Below are 17735 nucleotides of genomic sequence, written 5' to 3'. Positions count from 1 at the left end.
GTAACCGCCGCGTCTCGTGACCTGTGACACACGGCAGGACTTCTGAAAAAGTTCACGTAAGCTCGAGCACCAATTACTAAAACCCTATGGAAACAGCACGACAACCTGGCATTAGAGAAAAATGATTTTTGGCGACTGGACCAGGCGTCCTATCAGAAAGCCACCAAGTGCTCGTTCCTGCCGGGTCACTTACTCCACACGTGCCTCTTCTGACGTAAAGAGAAGGGTGTCCCCCCCCCCGGCCTACGGCACGCGGAGACGCGGAGCCCTCACAGGGCCAGCCTCGCGAGCTGCGACAGTCCACGCTCAGCTGACCTAAAGCTTTGAAGTGGAAACAGGATGAGGCACAAACCGAAATGGTTTGTGTCTTTCCTGGGGAGTCCACAGCCCACTTTGCCGTCCGGGAGGAAAACTCTGGAAAAGCACGGGAACTGAGTGAGTTGCCGTGCGTGCCTCAGCGTTCCGGCTTCCGCGAGTGACCAAGGACAGAGGCCGCACAGTTAGTGGCAGCCAGGGCCAACGGGTGAAGCCGGACGGACTCCGACGGTGCCCGGAGGGCGCAGCGCCACAGCAGGGTGCACGCAGCCCCAGCAGACTGCGCCCGCGACCTGTTCTCTTAAAAGTGAAAGGGAAACCAAGACGCCCTTTACGTCGCGTTAACAGCGAGGACAGCTGCCTTCACCGGCTGCTTATTTACCTCATGTATGTCGGTGCCACTACGTCTTAAATCCAGCCAGCCCATCGGCCCCCCTGCCGCCCGCACGGCACGGGCGGGGACCGCGGGACAACGACCGGGAGGCGCCCGTGTCTGCGAGGCCTCGTGGGGCTCGGGCCTGCTCTCTAACCCGATTCCTCTCCTGCACGACCTCCGCGTGCTGGGAGATGCCGAGCGCGCGTGTGGGCCGGCGACGTCTCAGCCCTCCGGACGGTTCAGCTGCTGGAGCTCCGAAAAGCCCCCAGAGGAACTCGTGCAGGACGGCAGCCGAGCTCCCCGCCGCAGCGGACTCCGGACTGTTCACTGAACTAACCGCCTGCCCCGAACGCCCAGTCCCAGGTGGGCCGACCCCGCCCCTCGGCGGACGAGCAAGACGAGGCCCGGGCACGGGCTCCTCGGCCGAGCAAAGACCGTCTGGGACCATGGAGGTGACCGTCTACACGTCCCGCCAGATGCAGCCGCTGGGAGCACAGAAGGGCATCCTCGTGTTCCACGGGGCCGGGGCCGGGGCCGGGCTGCGTCCGGCGCGGTGACGCCTCGCTCCGGCGGCTCTGCCTTCCGCGGGGCTCGTCCCCCGCGGTGCAGCAACGGGAGCCGCGGGGGGGCTGGGAGGGGGGACCGGGGACGGGGCTGCGCCCAGGCCGGACTCCGTCTTCGTCCCAGAGACAGCCGGACCTGCGTTCTCCGCCCCGACCCGGGCCTGGCTCCCGGGCCTTCCCGCACCCCGTGCTGAACCCGCGTGCCGCTCAGTTTAACTCCTAACTCTTCAGAGGAGACGCCGACAGGCTGAAACGCTGGACTTGATGCTCACGTAGGTGCTGGCGTCAGTCCTGCCACCACCGGGCCCGTTCCCGGGCTGCAGGACAGTCTTCTCCATGGTTCTCAGCCACGTCCACCCACGGGAGACGTGCGGGCGGGCCGGGCACGCACCGTCACTGGGCCAGACGGGACACTCACAGTGGCAGCTCTCGCCTAACGGAACGCCGACCCGACACTGGCCCCACTGGGCAGCTAGCAGCCCACGAGCGAAACGCCCTGTGTGGCCTGACACAGAGCAGAGGGGACGCGCCCCACTCCACGCGGACAGCTGGCCGACTGGCACGGCTGCACGGCGGCCGCTCCCGCTGAAGGTGACGCGGCTGCACAGCGCGACAGCCAGGACGGGCCTGGTCCCCAGTCCCCGCCACCCGTGCCCCCTGTGGCCTGTGGGTGGTTCCTGCACCGTCCCGAAGCCCTGGCCTCGCGAGACTGAGCTTTCGTGGAAAAACGTCTCGAAGGACCAGACGTGAAGTGAGCTCTGCCGTCAGAGTCACAGGTGAGGCTTCTGTGGACAACGCGGCCATCGCGGCAAGGTCCGGGAGTGTCACTGTGCCTGAGGAGTGTCACACGGGAGTTGTGTCCCCACGGGAACTGGGACCTGAGGCCAGTTTACCACCCGCGGGCGGGGGCGGCACTGGCGTTGGGGGCAGGGCAGGGCATAGCTGGGTGCCGAGGTCCCAGGCTCTGCACCCCACCATCCAAGCGACAGACAGCGTCCGATCCCAAACGAACCCCGGCAGGCACGGTGGGGAGAGCGGGGCCAGCCTCACGCCGACGGCGTCTGGCGTCTGGCGAGGCTGAGTCCACAAACACGTTTCTCTTTTCTCCAGGTCTGGGGAAGGAGGCACATCCTCGGAGGGCGGCCACGGGGCACGAGGAGGCAGAGCCAGACACGCGACGTCTGCAGACAGCGCTCGCCCACAGGCCGCCAGGGTTTTGAAAAATAACGTAAGAGAAACGAGTACAGGCTTCCGGGGGTCCCCGGCCAGAGCGTGCGTCAGCCTGACGGCCATTTACCCCAACAGTCCAGGGCAGGAGCCCAGAGGCCAGGCTGTCGGAGCAGCCGAGGCTCAGCGTGAACTGACCTGGAGGGGCCACAGCCCTGGGTCCCCGGCAAGGCTGCAGGGCACCTCGCAGCCCGGGCACGACTCCAGGGCTGACCTCTGGGCCCGACCTCACCGCTGCGTCACGGTCACCGCTGCCGGGACAAAGCTCATCCCAGCCCTTCGCGGACGGGGAGCTACCACGGGGCCGGCCCCACGCAGGCTGCACGGCGTCGCTGGCCAGGGCCGCCCGTCTACACGGAGAGGACTGGCGAGAGCGAGGGACACGCGGTCCCCTCGGTGGTTCCCTTACGAGGTGACGCGCGCCACGCCGGGTCTGTCTGTGGGTCAGACCCATGGGAACGCCCCTGGGGGCTCAGCTGAAGCCCAGGGAAGGGGTGGGTGGGCGCAGCAGTGGGCTTGAGCCTCGGTTCCACAGGCACGGCGGTCACCGCGCAGCTTCATCCACGGGGCCTGCCGCAGGCCGTCCGTGCCGCGTCCAGGAACGTGAGGGCGAAGCCACAAGCACATGGTGCGTTTCCTCCCGACCACAGCTGCTCTGAGCTGTGAGACGGGGTCCGCTGTGGCCGCTGCCCGCCCGGGACCCGTGCTTCCTCCGCGGTCTGTCCGCCCCTCCCCCACAGCAGCCCCCGGAGGCCGAGCGGTGCCCGGGCCTCACAGCAGCCCCATGACGCTGGGGACGGCGGGTGGGGCGGGCGGGCTCCACCACTGGCGCCAGAGGCCACCAGACCGACCGCGATGAGCCAAAGGGCATGGGGAATGTTTGACCTGTCGCGTGTTCCCACCTGGAGGGCAGGGGGTGGTGGGGACCGCCCCCCAGGGGCTTGCTGAGTGCCGGCACCTCCAGCTGGACAGTCCCAAAGCCCGCCTGAGACTTCAGGGGGGTGGGGACGCTGTCCCCCAGGAAATGCGTCTCCTGTTTGGTAACAGCACGAGCTGCAGTCGGGGGTGGGTTCCGGTCCCAGCTCCCACCTGGTTCTGGGTGACGTCTAGCCCTAACCCCGCTGTCCCCTGATGCCTTCTGACCTGCCCCTTTCGGTCCGCCTATGGAGAAGGCGGAGCCGCCGGCACGTAGGGTCCACAGCGCCGCCTGTGGCAGCCGGCGAACACCACCCCTCAGCCTGCGTTAGGAGTGGACTCGCACGCGTCAGTGTGTCTGCGAGGAGGCCAGGCCCCTTCTGAGCCCAGGACACTCACAATGGGCCTGGACAGAATGCCCGGGCAAGCTGCACAGCGTGACCACGAGGTCCAGGCCCCCCCAGTGCCAAATCTGCCACCAGACCCTCGTTTCCCTCTTAAGTGCTGAACGGGAGTGGACGTGGAGCCCAGAGCTCTGCGGCAGGACGGGCTGCCCTGTGAGACACTCAGGGACAGTGACTTGCTGCCACGCCCCACGAACAAGCCTGCTGACCAAGGACGCGCGCTGGACACAGCGCTGGGCGTCGGCGACGGCTCTGACACGGCTGCCTGTCAGGCGCGGGGACCTCCAGCAGAGTCCTCTGCGGGTGTCATTCAGTGCCACCTGGGTGGGGGCAGTGGAACAGGGAACGTCTCCTGAGTGCTGGGGACACTTGTAAATTTGGGGGGGCACAGAAAACTCCCCTTTTTAAATGCGAGCTCAGACCCGGCCAGTGACCTGAGCAGTTTCTATGGCCGATGAGCCAGCTCCCAGGATCGAGAACCCACCCACCAAACGAACACACTCAAGGAGCTTGTGGCGACCAGTCTGGAGCCGGGGACGGCCCCAAAGGGGACGGACGTTAAGCCGCTCCTCCCACCCTGTGGTGACAGCTGTGACAAGCGCCACATGGGAGGGACACCGTGAAAGTCCCAGCACCGGACCTGGTGTGAGTGAGAGAGGGCTTCCTGGAGGCGGTGACACTGCGGCTGGGTGGGAAGCACGTCAGTCCAGAGAAGGCGCTGGGCACAGGCAGGAGGCGGGGCCGGACGGCGCTCGGGCACACCCTCGCCGCCGGGGACCAGTGAGGCCGGCCGGGCCGGCAGTGCAGAGCCGCGAGACGCGACAGCCACCCCCGAACCTTCACAGCGGGAAGGAGAAGCGTCTTGATGTGCATTTCTAAGAGGGCTCTGGCACCAGGCGAAGGACGCAGTGAGGCAGGGGACAGACAGGACGTGCCCGGGAGCAGCTCTGGGCTGGACAGGACAGTGACAGAGGCCTGGGCCAGTTTTCCCACAGGGCACATTCTGTGTGTCGGGAGAGGTGTGCGGCTGTCACGACGTGGGCAGTGCTGCTGGCCCCTCGTGGGGAGAGGCCAGGGATGCTCCGCGCACAGGACTCCCGCCCAGGACACAGGCGGCCGAGGGCAGCCAGCCCACGGTCCCGCCCAGGACACAGGCGGCCGAGGGCAGCCAGCCCACGGCACGGGTGGTGCCGAGGGCGGGGGCTCTGGCTGGGAAGAGGTGGCCACCCACGGCCGAAGCGCAGGTCCCAGGCGTGTGAAAGAGTCAGGCCATAGGCCTTGGGGACAGATGGAGCGGGTGCCGAGGGCAGGGGACCCGTGGTGAGTCCCGCATGCTCCACAAGCCCAGGGACCCTGTGCTGGGACGTCGCGTTTCCGGGGAGGCCGGGGAGCTTTGCTGCGGACGCTTGTGTCCTCGGGCCGGTGGGGACTGGGGCCGGGGCAGCCGACTCACCCAGCCCCACCTTGCCCGCCCACTGCCGCCCCCTTCCAGGACGCTACTGACCGTCCGAATGCTGGGCAGCCTGGTCGGGACTGGGCCGTCTCCTCTACAGCACTGGAGGGAACATCTGGACAACGATCGGCCACCGAAACGGAACCGGGGAGGAGCCACCCGATGCGTTTGTCCACGTCCCCGCCTGGGCCTGACCCTCGTCCAGAGCCACTCGGAGCGTGGCAGGTGGACCACGAACGCTGGCCTCGCGCCCCTGACGGATCAGGACCTCAGGGGTGAGGCTCGGGCGTCTCCGAGTGACTGCGGGGGTGAGAGGTCTCGGAACCGCAGGCCACATTTCGGGACAGGACAGACGCCTGCGTGGGGACGGCACCGACGGAGCCCAAACGCTCGGCTGCTGTCCAAGGCCCCAAACCTAAGACACCTTAATGACACCTGGTCACTTCCTGGGGCAAGGTCCGGGCCCTGCAGAGCCAGTACCGAAAACCTCAGTGTTTCTTATCAACTTCACCCTAAAACAGACGTAAACATTGTGACTTATGAAAGACGAACCCTGTGTGGACAGCGTCCTCACTATGCAAATCTGGGCTTCGTGGAGGATGAGCCGTGCCAGCGGAAGAGGCACGGCTCATCCTTGGACAGCTCGCTGCGGGGGCCACGAGGGTTCACTGGGCACGGGCAGGCGGCAGTGTCTCAAGGCCCCTAACGGGCGGGAGAAACAGGCCACACAGTGCCCGCAGGCCGGCCTCCTGCCGACCCCTGGCTGCCCCCAGCTGCCACTCAAACGGCAGCGGCCCACCCCCCAGCCTGAAGGCCCGGTTATCCTACTGCTCACCCCGCAGAGCTTCAAAACTCCCAGTTTTGATTCAAGTATCATAGTTTTGATTCCGAGAGAGTTTATCCAAACACTCCAAAAAGAAAGCTGAAAAGCAAGAAGAAATGAAGGACTAGCTTAACAATGTAACAATGGACGGAGCATCAGCTCTGGGCAGCCAATGGCTTACTTATAAACAAGCGTCACTGCACACTTCGCAGGAAGTGCAGATGACACCTCCGCCCCCAACCCACCGGTGCCTGCTGAAAGCCAGGCTCTGCCCCTGTTCTGGTGACTCGCAGGCCACACCGGCCCTTTGTAGCCTGTGCGGTCCAGGGGGAGCCTCAGCTGTAAGTATTTGCCCTTCACCCAGAGCCCAGCTGCTGAGGCCACAGCTGACAGGCGGGCGGGCGGAGCCAGAGGGGGAGGGGCAGCGGGAACCCTCGCAGGCCTGGAGTGCTGCCTCAGGGAAGGGCCCGCAGAGGGGGGCAGGCAACCAGGCCCTGGGGGCCCCTCAGGCCACCGCCCCCTCTGTGGAGCCACCTGGACAGGCACCCTTAGTGGCAGCAGAGAGTCCAGCCCCCCTCGAAAGGGCGCCCCCCCCCCACAGACTGCTTCTGGGAACGTGGGGGAGGGTGCTCCTGGCATCTGGCGGGTGGAGGCCAGGGATGCTGCTAGCACCCCACGACGCACAACAAGCAACTCTGGGGCCCGGGTGTTGGTGCGCCCGGCTTCAGGGCCGGACGGAGCGGACCCCCGAGCTCCCCCGGTTGCTGCTTGACCCCGGGCGAGTGTGTGTCCTCTCTGGCCTGCTGCCCTGGCCCCCTGGGCTCCTGCCTCGGTCGCCAGCACAGCAAACACTCAGCACACGGCCCCTGCGTTGACAACTGGGCCGAGGCGGAGGGTTAGGGGCCGGGGCTGCAGAGCCCGCACGGGGTTCGGAACCAGACTCAGCACCTCAGAGCTGTGACCCGGAATCACCGGCCTCAGTGCCTCAGTTTCTTCCTCCACAGAGAGAGGAGCTTCACCCCCACAAAGGGACTGCTGAAAAGTGCTTAGCACGGGGCCTAGAGCAATGGAGCTGGCACTGCGGCCACACTGCCCCCCAGGACTCAGAGGCCTCGGTGGGGGACAGGAGACGGCCGGCAACACCTGTTGGGCACCAACCCACCCCGCCCCCTCATAGGGCGCCCTCTCCTCCTGACGACAAGCCACTGTACGTTTGGGCCAACTGGGGCACCTGGGCATTAAGCCACAAGGCCACTCAGCTGGTCAGCACAAGGCCCAGACCCTAGAATAGCTCTAAGCCACAGGCTCCCTCCCCACGCTCACTGTATACTTGGTGTCGGCCCCTTTAATTCTCTCCGGAGTCCCCGGATGGACACCCCAGCGGTGCCTGGCTGCCTTTCATCCCGGGTCACACCTCCGGGGGCCGCAATTTCCAACTTTAGAGAGGCTGAGCAGCTGGCTCAAGGTCGGTCTGCGTCCGCTCTCCCCGCGGGCCTCCCTCCCGCCTCCTCCGGAACCTGGTCAGCCAGGCCGCGGGCTCCCTCGGCTCTTCCCAGGCCCTGGCGCCTACTCACTGCGGGGACCACAGTTTCCAAGCCTGGCCCGTCTCAGCGACCTGCCCGTGGCGACGCGGCTGGCACGCAGCGGAAGGAGGAGCAGGGATGCTCCCGGCGCCCCAGGGTCCCACGGGACGGGGAGGCGCCCCGGGGCGCCGGGGCCTGGCTGGGGTCGGGCGGGCGCCTACCTTGTCTCCGGGCGGCGCGGCCACGCAGCGGCTGAGCGAGTCCAGGCGCGCGCTGTACTCGGTGAACTTCTTCTGGTAGCGCAGGGCGGTCATCTGCAGCTCCAGCTGCGCCGCGGCCAGCTGCGCCACCAGCGACTGCTCGCGCTTGCCGGCGCGCAGCGCCTCCTTCTTGAGCGCCTTGCGCAGCGCGGCCAGCCGGGCCTGCAGCGCGCCGTTGTGTGCCCGCAGGGCCCGCGCGCAGCAGTGGCCGCCCGCGCGCTGCTCGCCGCTCGTCAGGGGCAGCCCGCAGCCCTCCTGGCAGCGGCCCACCGGCCGCGCCTCGCACGCGTCGCGCATGTGTGCCTCCACGTCGCGCCGCAGCAGCACCTGGGCGCACCCCGCGTGGCGGCAGCGCGCGGGCGCGAAGTCGCAGCGCTCGAGGTGCTCCGGCAGCTCCTGCAGCTTGACCACCCGGCCGCAGCCGCGCGCCGCGTGCGCGCACTTGATGTCCAGCTTGAGGATGAGCCGCTTGAGTGGCAGCACGTGGTTGAGCTCCTTGGCCGACAGGCGGCCGCGGCAGCGCGCGGGGCAGCTGCCCTCCTGCACCACCCAGGGCAGCACGCAGCCGGCGCAGAAGACGTGGCCGCACGGCGTGGTCAGCGGGTCCTCCAGGACCTTGTGGCACAGCGCGCACTTCAGGTCCGGGTCCACGTCGCCGTCGAAGCGGTCCAGCTCGAAGCCCATGGTGCCGCCGGGCCGGGGGCGCCGCCGGGCGAGCGGCCCCCTCCCTCCCTCGCTCCCTGCGAGCGAGGAGCCCAGTCCCGCCCGCGCGCGCGCTCTCCCGGACTGAGCCCAACTGCTCCAGACTTCCTCGGAAAAGGCCCGAGGAGCAGGCTGCTCCGCCGTATTTGCCCGAGCGCGTGCGCACGCACATCCTGCCGCGGCCGCCGCGCGCTCGCTCGCCCCTGGCGCCGGGGAGGGGGCGGGAGGCAGAGGCGGGTGGGGGACCCAAGGTCTCGGCCCGCGGCCTGGCCACCCAGGACCCCAGGCAGCATCATCCCGTGCGGAGGCTCCTCGCTCTCTCGCAGTTTTCGCCGCAGGAGGCGAGTGCCAGCCGGGCACAGCTCACAGGGTTTGGGGCCGAGGCTGCTGCCGCCGTCCAGCCGCGGTCCCCCGGAGCTCCCTCGGGGACGGACGCCGGCCTCGTAGTCCCCTCCCCGCCCCCTCTTCCTGGCTGGCTGCAGACTGCTAAAAGCCGCGGGCGCCGCTATGCCGGCACTTACGGCCGCTGTTGAATTCCTCCCGGGACAGTCGCGGAGCCCGCGGGCCCTGACCCCCTGCAGCTCGGGCCCTGACCGCCGGCTCTGCGCCCCGGGCTGGCGGCCGGGGACCCGGGACACGGGGCGCCTGCGGCGACAGAGGCGGCGCGGCCCGTCCCCTCCCCGACAGCCCTTGAGCCTGCCTGCCGCAGAGTGGCCGGCGCTTCGGAGTCGTCAGTGCGACGTGGCGGGGCGCCGGCTGCGCTTGGCGACCGGTCTGGCCCCTGACAAAGGTGCTGCGCGGCCGAGCGGGGTGACCGCCCACGGCGCGGGCGCGACCTAGGGCGCTTCCTACGCGCAGCCCTCGGTGCTGTCCGCGCTGCACCTGGGGACGCTCAGGCCGCCGGCGGCAATAAGTGACCCGCCAGGAAGCGTCGCGCGGATTTCGACCCGGTGCATGAGGGCACCCCAGTCTCCAGGCGCCAGCTTGCAGGTGACGCTGACTCCGCAGGGCAGTTTTCCGCAGCCCCCCGAGGTCCGCAGCCTGATGGATTCGCAGCGCCGGCGGCGGGTGGGTGGGCACCTTTTCTGCCAAGGCTGTGGCGGCGCTGAGAAGCTGCAGCGGATGCCGTTCGGGCCCGGCCAGATTCTGGACAGTGAGTGGAGACCTTGGCTCTCTGCTGGGCGACTCTGGGCCTGGAAAGCCGGCGACAGCGTCTCCCCTTCCTGTGGACGCCCGGCCCCGTGACTGTCACTGCTTCCCTGCTCCACCGAGCGACAGGGTCCCCGCGAGGCTCCTCCTTTCCAGCTGACCTTCCGTGCAGTGCTGTCCCTGGACAGTGGTGGCGGCCGCTGTCTGTCTGTGGCAGGCTTGCTTGGGATCCTGTCATCCTGCCGTTCTTTGATTGTCCTTGGGGTGGAACAGAACTGGCTTCTGCTCGTAAGAGGCACCAGGAGTCCCCTTCAGCACACTCGTCCCCGGGCCCACCTGTCTCAGGTCCTGGGCGAGAAGTGCTCCTTCGAAGGAGGCGTGGGGGCTTGTCAGTTTTGCAGGGCGGGCCAGTGTCCACGGGGTGACGGTCTTCAAACGAGACGGGTTTGGTGACAGGGAGCTCGTACACCCAAAGGGAGGTCGGTGCCAACCTCGGGTGTCGCTTCACTGAGGAGCCGCCTCCCCACGGACAGGCCGAGGGACTGCCCAGCTGGCCGCCAGGGCGAAAGCAGCCTCTGAGCCGCTCCCGCTGGTTAATTTTAGTATGAGAGTTCTTGGGGGTCAGGACGAGGCGCCTTCCTAGAATGTCGGTTTGGTGGACGAGGCACGTTACTTAGTGACTGAGTTGAACCGACTGGGAACTAGGAAGTGAGAGCTGACCGCTCAGGGTCAGCCTTCGCACTGCCAACGTCCCCGCCCAGCCTCTGCCGCAGGCGGGACCTGTGCGTCCCAGAAGCTTAGCAGCATCTCTGGTCCCTACCTGTGAGGCCAAAGTGTCCCACCCACCATTGCTTGCAGACAGTCTGATATTGCCAGTGTCCCTGGGGCACATTTACCCTTGGCTGAACCACGGGTTTGGGGGCCACCTTCATTCACCCGTCAAGTCGGGGTCAGTGGCCCAGCCCCTCTGCTGGCTTGGAATGACGGGGTGAGTGCGGCACAGTGGCAGGTGCTGACTTGAAGCGTGGGGGACCACACTCCCAGGGGTGGGTGTTGGGGACGGGGCCATCCGGGAAAGGAAGCTGGTTCTGTGGCCTGTACTCAGCCCCACTGCCTCAGCACCTCACGTCTGTTGGCAGGTGATGCCCATGCACAGGTGTGTGGGCACTTTGCAGGGGACGCCTACGGTGTCACCGTGTCTGTATGCCCCTCCTCTGACAGGTCAGCACTGCTCTTTCTAACCAAAACGTGGTCCCCGCCACAGAGGAAGCTCCACTCACGGTCACTCTGGCTTAACCTGCCGACCCCCCTTCCCTCCGCGGCTTTGTCAGGAGGAGATGCCAGCACCGTGGTCAGCCTGCTCTCCGGAGCCCCGCGTCACACTCACCACGTGCGCCTCATCCGCGCATCGTCCTCACGGCCCATCATGCTGTGGGCCCCATTTCACAGGTGGGGAAGCTGAGGTTTGCACGGGTTCTGTCAGCGGTCAGGGTGGCAGGCTGGAGCAGGCAGGTGGCCGTCCCCGGGCCATCCCTCGGCCATCCCCTCCCTCAGCAGCTGCTGCCACCCATAACTCTCACAGCCATTGCCATGCGGTGGTGCAGGTCACCGGCAGTGACCAGAGCTGCTGTGGAACGTCACGCAGCTGCACCCCGAATCACCGCCTGTCCCCGTGTCAGCCCCCGGCTCCCTGGGGCTTTGGGCACTGCCGGGCTCAGCACGGCGGAGAGCACGAAGTTGGGGTGCTTGCCCTCTGTGCCGGGGCCCCCAGGCTGAGCCATTCGCACCCCGCTGGCTGAAACAGCACCACACGGCTGCCTTCATGAGCTTTTTCCTTACTGTGTGGAAATGCCGTCACAGAGGCGTCCCCACGCGGGGAAACTGTTCGGTCAGGGTGCTCGCCCCAAGCAGCCGAAGTCAGCCTTTCTGGGGGCCTGGGAGACCCATCTGGCCCTGGGAGAAGACTAGGTGACTTTTAGTCCTGGAGACCTCGGAAGGTGGGGCAAGTTAGGGTGAGCGGCGCCGGGGGCACTGGACAGAGCAGGACGAGCGGGAAGGTGCTTCGGGCAGCCCGTGCTGCTCAGGGGGCAGGCACCGCCCAGCCCTGCAGGCGGGCCGGCTCCCACGCACCGCGTAGGTCCCGGGTGAAGTTCACCGCACGCGGAGGGCCTCGTTTACACAGTCGGTGCTTGTTTGGTCCTGACGCTCGCTGGGGGACGCTGGGGAGCTAGGGAGGACCAGTCGGGTGGGGGCAGTGTCCACAGCAGGTGCCTGAGCGAGAGACTGATGGGGCGTGGCAAGCTCTCCGAAGCGGCGGCTCGCAGTGTGGGCATGGCCTGGACGCGGGCTGTGTTGGACACATGCCAGCCGGGCCCCCACTGGCCTACTGGGGGAGGCCCTGCCTGCCCCGTCCCCCGTGGCCTGCGAGCATCAGCGCTTGGGGACACTGCCACTCAAACGCCACATGGGCTGGCGCTGCAGAGATGCCAGGACCCTTCCTAGCGGCCGGGAGGCGAGCCGGCCGCCCTCAGCAGGACACCCCAGGCGGAACACCAGGACGCACAGAGGGCCTGCGGGTTCCGTGGGTCAGAAAGGGGAGGACGGACCAGGTAAGGGCAGAGAAGCTGCGAGAGCCAAGCCCCTCGTGGGCAGAGTGGCCTGGGGACCACGCTGGAGGGCACAGCAGGGTGGGTGGCCAGGGACACCGTGCGATCAGGTCTCGCGCTCGGCCGGCCTCCCATCGCGGAGCAGGACATCACGTCCACGCGCCAGCTCACGCGGGAACAGTCCGCGTGGACGAGGAAGTGCTGCCTCTGCCGCCTCGGGAGCCCAGCTCCGCGGCCCGAACCACAGGTGACAGCCTGGCACGGGGCAGAGCCACAGCGTGGCCCATGCAGGGCACACGCCATGGTTTGGGACAAATCCACACTGGAGTCCAGATGACCGACTCGTACGGGAGAAGCTGCGTCGCAATCCCGTTGTGAAGTGGCAGGCTTTCTAGAGGAGTGTGTGCGTGTGTGAATGAGCGTATGGGTGCATGTGTGCACACATGTGTGATGTGTAGACGTGTGATGTGTACACATGTGTGCACATGTGTGTGATGTGTAGACGTGTGGTGTGTACACGTGTGTGCATACACGTGTCTGCTTGTGGTGCGTGCATGTCTGTGTGCGCATGTGTGAGCGCGCATGTGTGTGTATGCGCATACATGTGCATGTGTGTGACGAACATGGTCTGAAGACCCATGACGTGTGGACGTCTGGAGCTGGGAGGAGACGTCCCTTTTCCTCAAAAGCTCGCTGAGGCCGCATCCTGCAGAGCGTGGGAGGTAAGGATGAGCACGGGGACCCGAGGTGGCTTCCACTGGAGAGCCGGCAGGGCCCCACGGGTGCAGGGTCCTAACACGGAAATGTGCCGAGTGCCTCGTGCAGGTGAAAGGCCCGTCGTCATGCACGGATGGACGGCTCGAGGGCCGGACGGCTCTCGGACCAGCTCAGTGAAGTGGCTGCAGGAGCAGATGCCCGGGACCCGCAGCTGGGCCGCAGGGAAGGGCTGGCCTCATGTCAGGGGAGCACGTGCCTGTGATCGGGGGTGTGCACCCTGAATTCTCAGAGACCTACCGCTGAGGCGCCCCGTCCTGGTGTGGGCGCCCACGGGTCGCTCTGAGCCCCAGGCCCCTTCCAGCTCACGGCTCTGCTGCTCGGCCCCTGTCCGCATCGTCTCTATTCAGTCAGTGGATTGGGACGGACAGGAATCGCCTGACGAGGCGCCGTGGACAAGGCCCGGAGAGGTGTGCCCTGCCCGCCACACGGACCCGACTCTGCCTCAGTCCCACAGGAGTCCAGGGAGGGTGGTCTGGCCACGGATGAGGAGGAAGACGGGTGGGCTGAGCGCCTAGCCATCACCTGTCTGGCGCCGCCTCAGCGTGTCACACGGAGGGACCCTGTGACCCCGCAGCCTCACTCCTGGGTGTGTGCCCGAGCCTGGGGACCGGGTGCTCACAGACACTGCACGCAAGTGCTCATGGCGGCAGCGGCTGACAGGCGTCCGGCCCCTGCCCTCCCTCACGCTGGCACAGGCACCCTGCACCCCACTTCTCAAGCCCGGCGGGAAGGGCAGCCTTCCTCCCACGGTGCCTGTGCTGCGTGTGCGAGGCGCCTCTGTGCCTGCCGTGGGTCACTTGCCCACTCTTGACCCGGGAGCAGGCGACCCTCTCAGGCCAAGAAACGGAGGGAGGGGTCCCCACAGGGGTGTTGGAAAGGCAAACGGTGTGCCGGCTGCCGGCCCACCACGGGAGCCACCGGCCAGCCCACGGGGCAGGAGCACCTGTCACCCCAGCTGGAACTCACCCCCAGCCCCTCAGCGGCCCGTGGCCGGGGACGGGCACACGATGAGGCTTCGCAGTGCAATAAAAACGTTCACGGCTTCTGTGCAAGGGCGGACCCTCTTCCTGCAGCTCAGCGACACGGAGGTGCAGGTCCTGAAGTCAGACTTCAACTTCTGCAGGACGGAGGTCCCTGCCATGCGGTCAGGGCTGGATGCCCAGGGCTGGCATGCGGTTTGACCCCCAGGGGACACGCCCGGAACATCAGCCACCTGAGTGGGCACTGACCCGAACGCCAGAACGTCCGCGCCCCCGGGTTATGCCAGAGACGGGAAAGCGCAAGGCACGCAATGCGGGGGGTGGGGCCGGTGGCTGCGCTTTGCAGCCCCGTCATTTATATTGGCGGATTGATTTTGGGGGGGGGGCACCCTCCTGCAGACATGCGGCCTGTCCCTACGTGGAAAGTAAGAATCAGGCACGGTTGGGTTTGATTCGCGACATGAACATTTTAATTTGTAAAATGCGTTTTTGCAACATTTAAATTTCATTTACAATTTTTTTTTTTTTTAATAGTCAAGTCTTTAGAGTCCGTGCCACTTGGGCCTGTGATCTCGGGACCCATTAATTTTACTTTTTCTCCTGGCACCTTCTGCACCAGCCTCGTTTACGCGTCTGTAAAATTACGATAATGACAGCCGTGCTGGCTCAGGTGGGGCAATGACTGCTCATTAACTCGTGTTTACGTGCAGAGCCCCGAAGACGGAGACGCCAAGTGTTCCCACTCGGCTTCCAGTGTGACAACCGCTCCGGCCTCACGAGCCCCCTGCACGGGGCGGAGCCTGGGGACTGTCCCCGGTGCCCGCGAGGCCCGGCAGCGGGGTCAGGCTCCCCTGCCGCCCGGCTGCGCCGTGTGCCGTCAGCCGGACCTCTGCGAGCAGGCGTGGGACCCGCCGCGCGGGCGTCAGCAGAGCTTGGAGCTGCGAGACGCGGGCTGCAGCTCTCAAGGCCCCGGCTTCACAGCGCCCTCCCCGACAGCGCGCGACACAGCTGTCCACACGACGCCCGGTCACTGTGGAAGAAGAGGCCTCTCTCTGCTTCGGATTTTTTTTTTTTGCCTTTTTATCACTCTTGCAACCAAAGAATAACTTCTTTATCTCTGGCGAGGCCTTCAGGCGAAACGTTCTTGAGACGTCAGCCAACCGAGAGAAATGCGACCCCGGCTTTCAAATCCTGTCCCGAGCTGTGGTTCTGGCGCTCAGGTTAAGCGGGCACCGGGCGGTGACAAGGCTAAAGCAGAACGCTGCCCTCGAGGCCCTGCATGGCCTGGTGCTCTTAGGTCACTCGTTGGAGGGGCCCTCACCCAGGAAAGTCACTCGAGCCTTCGCTCTGTCTCGTCCCTGTGCGGGAACAGACAGGAGACGATTCACGACACTGGCCACAGGCGCAGAAAGCAACACGGAAAATATTCCAGCGACGGTAACATTTTCTGTGCAGGTAAAACAGAAACGTGGCCGAACGCTGGCAGACTGTGTGCAGGTCTGGTCACCGGCTTGCTGCATCCTGAGGGTGTCCGGGGCCTCAGACGCGGGGTCCGGAGGGGCACACGGAGCCGGAGACCCACAGGGCGGAGGCCGCGCCTGGTGGTCCAGCCACAGCTGTGCAGCTACCGGGCAAGTCCAGCTGGAGTCGAGGAAGGTGTGGCCGACCTCTTGATCTGCTGCTTTCGGTTTTGTTTACAGACTGGCCTGGCAGGGACTGCGTGGCTCGCAGACGGAATCGGGGTGATGCCCGAGAAGTTTGCACCCCGACAGCGGTGGCTCGTCCTTGCAGCTGCTGGCCCGGGGAGCCCCCACGCCACCCCCCACCGTGGCTGGGGCGCGGCGAGCCCACCCTGGCCGCCCGGTTTCCTGTGGGGGGGTGGCGGGCCCTCGAGTGGCCCCCGGGAAAGGGGAGGGGGCGGGTGGGCTCTTCCCCCGAGTCCCTGCGGACACTTGGGGCTGACAAGCCCACGATCCTGCGTGGGGATGAGGACGGAGCCTGACGATGCCCGCCCGCCCGCGTTTCTCCAGAAATGACGGAAGCGGCTTCGCGGCCTCGATCTCGCCGCGTAGGGCGGCTGCATTTTGCCTCTGTGGTGTCGCCAGATGCGTGCAGAAGGGAGGGCGGCCTGTGACGCCTGCAGAAACGCGGCCGCGGACCGGGCGGAGCTGCGTCCTGCCAGTCGCGCCCCTCGGCCTGGTCCGTGCGGGGAGCCGGGCCCAGGGCGGGCGGCCGCGCAGGAGGAACCGTGTTTGCTTCAGTCCGAGTATTCGATTCGTCCTAGAATGCACTCTGTGAACACATAAATATTTTCCTTGGAAATGCAGACACTTCCTGCATTTATGATGGAAAAAAATAAATGAAAGCTTTGTTTGTTTCGCATGAGCAGATGCGGGCCGGACACAACGTGGGATGAAGCAAAAAGGAACTGGGCTGCCTCGGGGCCCCAGTCTGCCCCCAGCCGTGACCTCGGGGGTCACGCACGCACGCACGCCAGCCCCTGCCTCAGGCGACTGTCACTGCCAGGAGCCACCAGCCTTCCTGCGTTTCTCCTTCTCGATAACTCCTGGGCTTTCTGGCAGCATTTTTCCCACATCATCTCCCCTTCCCCCTGTGACACTGTGATTTATAAGAAATATTTAACATTCAGAGGATTGAACTCTATGCCTCAGATGTATCTGGTCTTTGTCTGCAGCTCCCGACCCCCTGGGGATTTCCTAAGTGAAGGAGTGACCGTGACAATGGTGTCTCTTGTTTCCTCAATGAGGCAACCTCTGGTCCCCACCCAAGGGCGGGAGCGGGGGCTTGAGGCAGCCGAGCCAACCACAGCTGGAGGGCTGGTTAAACGTCCTGGTGCCACCCGGTTCCTGGGGGAGAGGGGCCGAGGTCACATGTCTCCATGACCACTGCCTTAGTCGTGAGCACCTATGACGCCCCGTAAGTCCCAGGGGCCGGCTGGCCAGCTCTTGCCCGGAGCTGCCTCCTGGCGGCTGCTTCCTGCCCGCTACGTCCTCCGCGGTGCAGCGGGGACCGGCTGCTCAGTGGTCCCTGAGTTCTGTGAGGAGTGGCCCATGGGACGGGGCCCGCGGGTCTGGTTCTGCTGGCTACACGCGTCAGAAACCAGCTGTCTGCGGGCGTGGGGAGCCGCCACGCACACGTCAGGGTTGGGTCTGCAGACCCCTCCCACCCCAGGGGAGACGCCCCTCGCCCTCCGCTGAGCCTCCCGGGCAGCGAGACCTTCCCAGAGGGTTTAACCAGGGTTTGTCGAGTTTCTGCAAATCGCCCATTGTCCTTCTGATTTTGGTTGTTTGTAGACCCACAAACTTACATTTAAGTGTTTACGGGCAGAGATTATGTAAACAATTATTGTAGAGTTAAGAAAACACATAATCACAGAAGGAGCTGGTTGTTGATACATTTAAAAAATTTGACTTTTTCTCAGAATAAAAAAGGGCGAAGAACTGTAAACGGCCCACAACCCACATGCACGCTGTGTAGACTGAGTCTAATTGAATCGGCCCATTATTCCTCCTAGCAGGGGGCACAGGTGTGCTGGTGCTGGGTGGTGCCGGGCGGCATCTGCTCTGGGAGAGGCCAGAGCCTCAGCGGTGGGATGTCACACCACCTGGAGCTGTCACACCACCCGCTGAGCAGTGCCGCCC

At 65.8% G+C, this 17735-nt stretch overlaps 2 protein-coding genes and 1 long non-coding RNA gene across 6 annotated transcripts in view; 2 read left to right on the top strand and 1 right to left on the bottom strand.

The window, feature by feature from the left end:
* The window catches only part of PDZRN3 (PDZ domain containing ring finger 3), a 75962-nt gene extending 67306 nt beyond the window's left edge, over nt 1-8656 (bottom strand). The window contains exon 1 of the mRNA XM_039837972.1: nt 7821-8656. Coding sequence (XP_039693906.1) covers nt 7821-8543 — 723 coding nt within the window. The 5' untranslated portion in view covers nt 8544-8656. The remainder of the gene's footprint in view (nt 1-7820) is intronic.
* LOC120582447 (uncharacterized) overlaps nt 5913-17735 on the top strand; it is a 49159-nt gene continuing 37336 nt past the window's right edge. Inside the window, exons 1-3 of one of the 4 annotated variants that reach the window (XM_039837974.1) lie at nt 10574-10698; nt 10932-11159; nt 16463-17713. In XM_039837974.1, coding sequence (XP_039693908.1) covers nt 10691-10698; nt 10932-11159; nt 16463-16976 — 750 coding nt within the window. In that variant the 5' untranslated portion in view covers nt 10574-10690 and the 3' untranslated portion in view covers nt 16977-17713. Of the gene's footprint in view, nt 6418-10573; nt 11160-16462; nt 17714-17735 lie in introns of those variants that run through there. The other 3 variants (XM_039837973.1, XR_005647576.1, XR_005647574.1) reach the window with 3 other exon arrangements.
* On the top strand, nt 14608-16458 carry LOC120582449 (uncharacterized). The gene is made up of 2 exons (XR_005647578.1): nt 14608-15528; nt 15774-16458. It is a non-coding gene; the product is annotated as an uncharacterized LOC120582449 (long non-coding RNA).

Source organism: Pteropus medius, unplaced genomic scaffold (assembly GCF_902729225.1).
Source record: "Pteropus medius unplaced genomic scaffold, Ma_sr-lr_union100, whole genome shotgun sequence".
Lineage (NCBI taxonomy): Eukaryota > Metazoa > Chordata > Mammalia > Chiroptera > Pteropodidae > Pteropus > Pteropus medius.
This window is presented reverse-complemented; position numbering and strand designations above follow the sequence as displayed.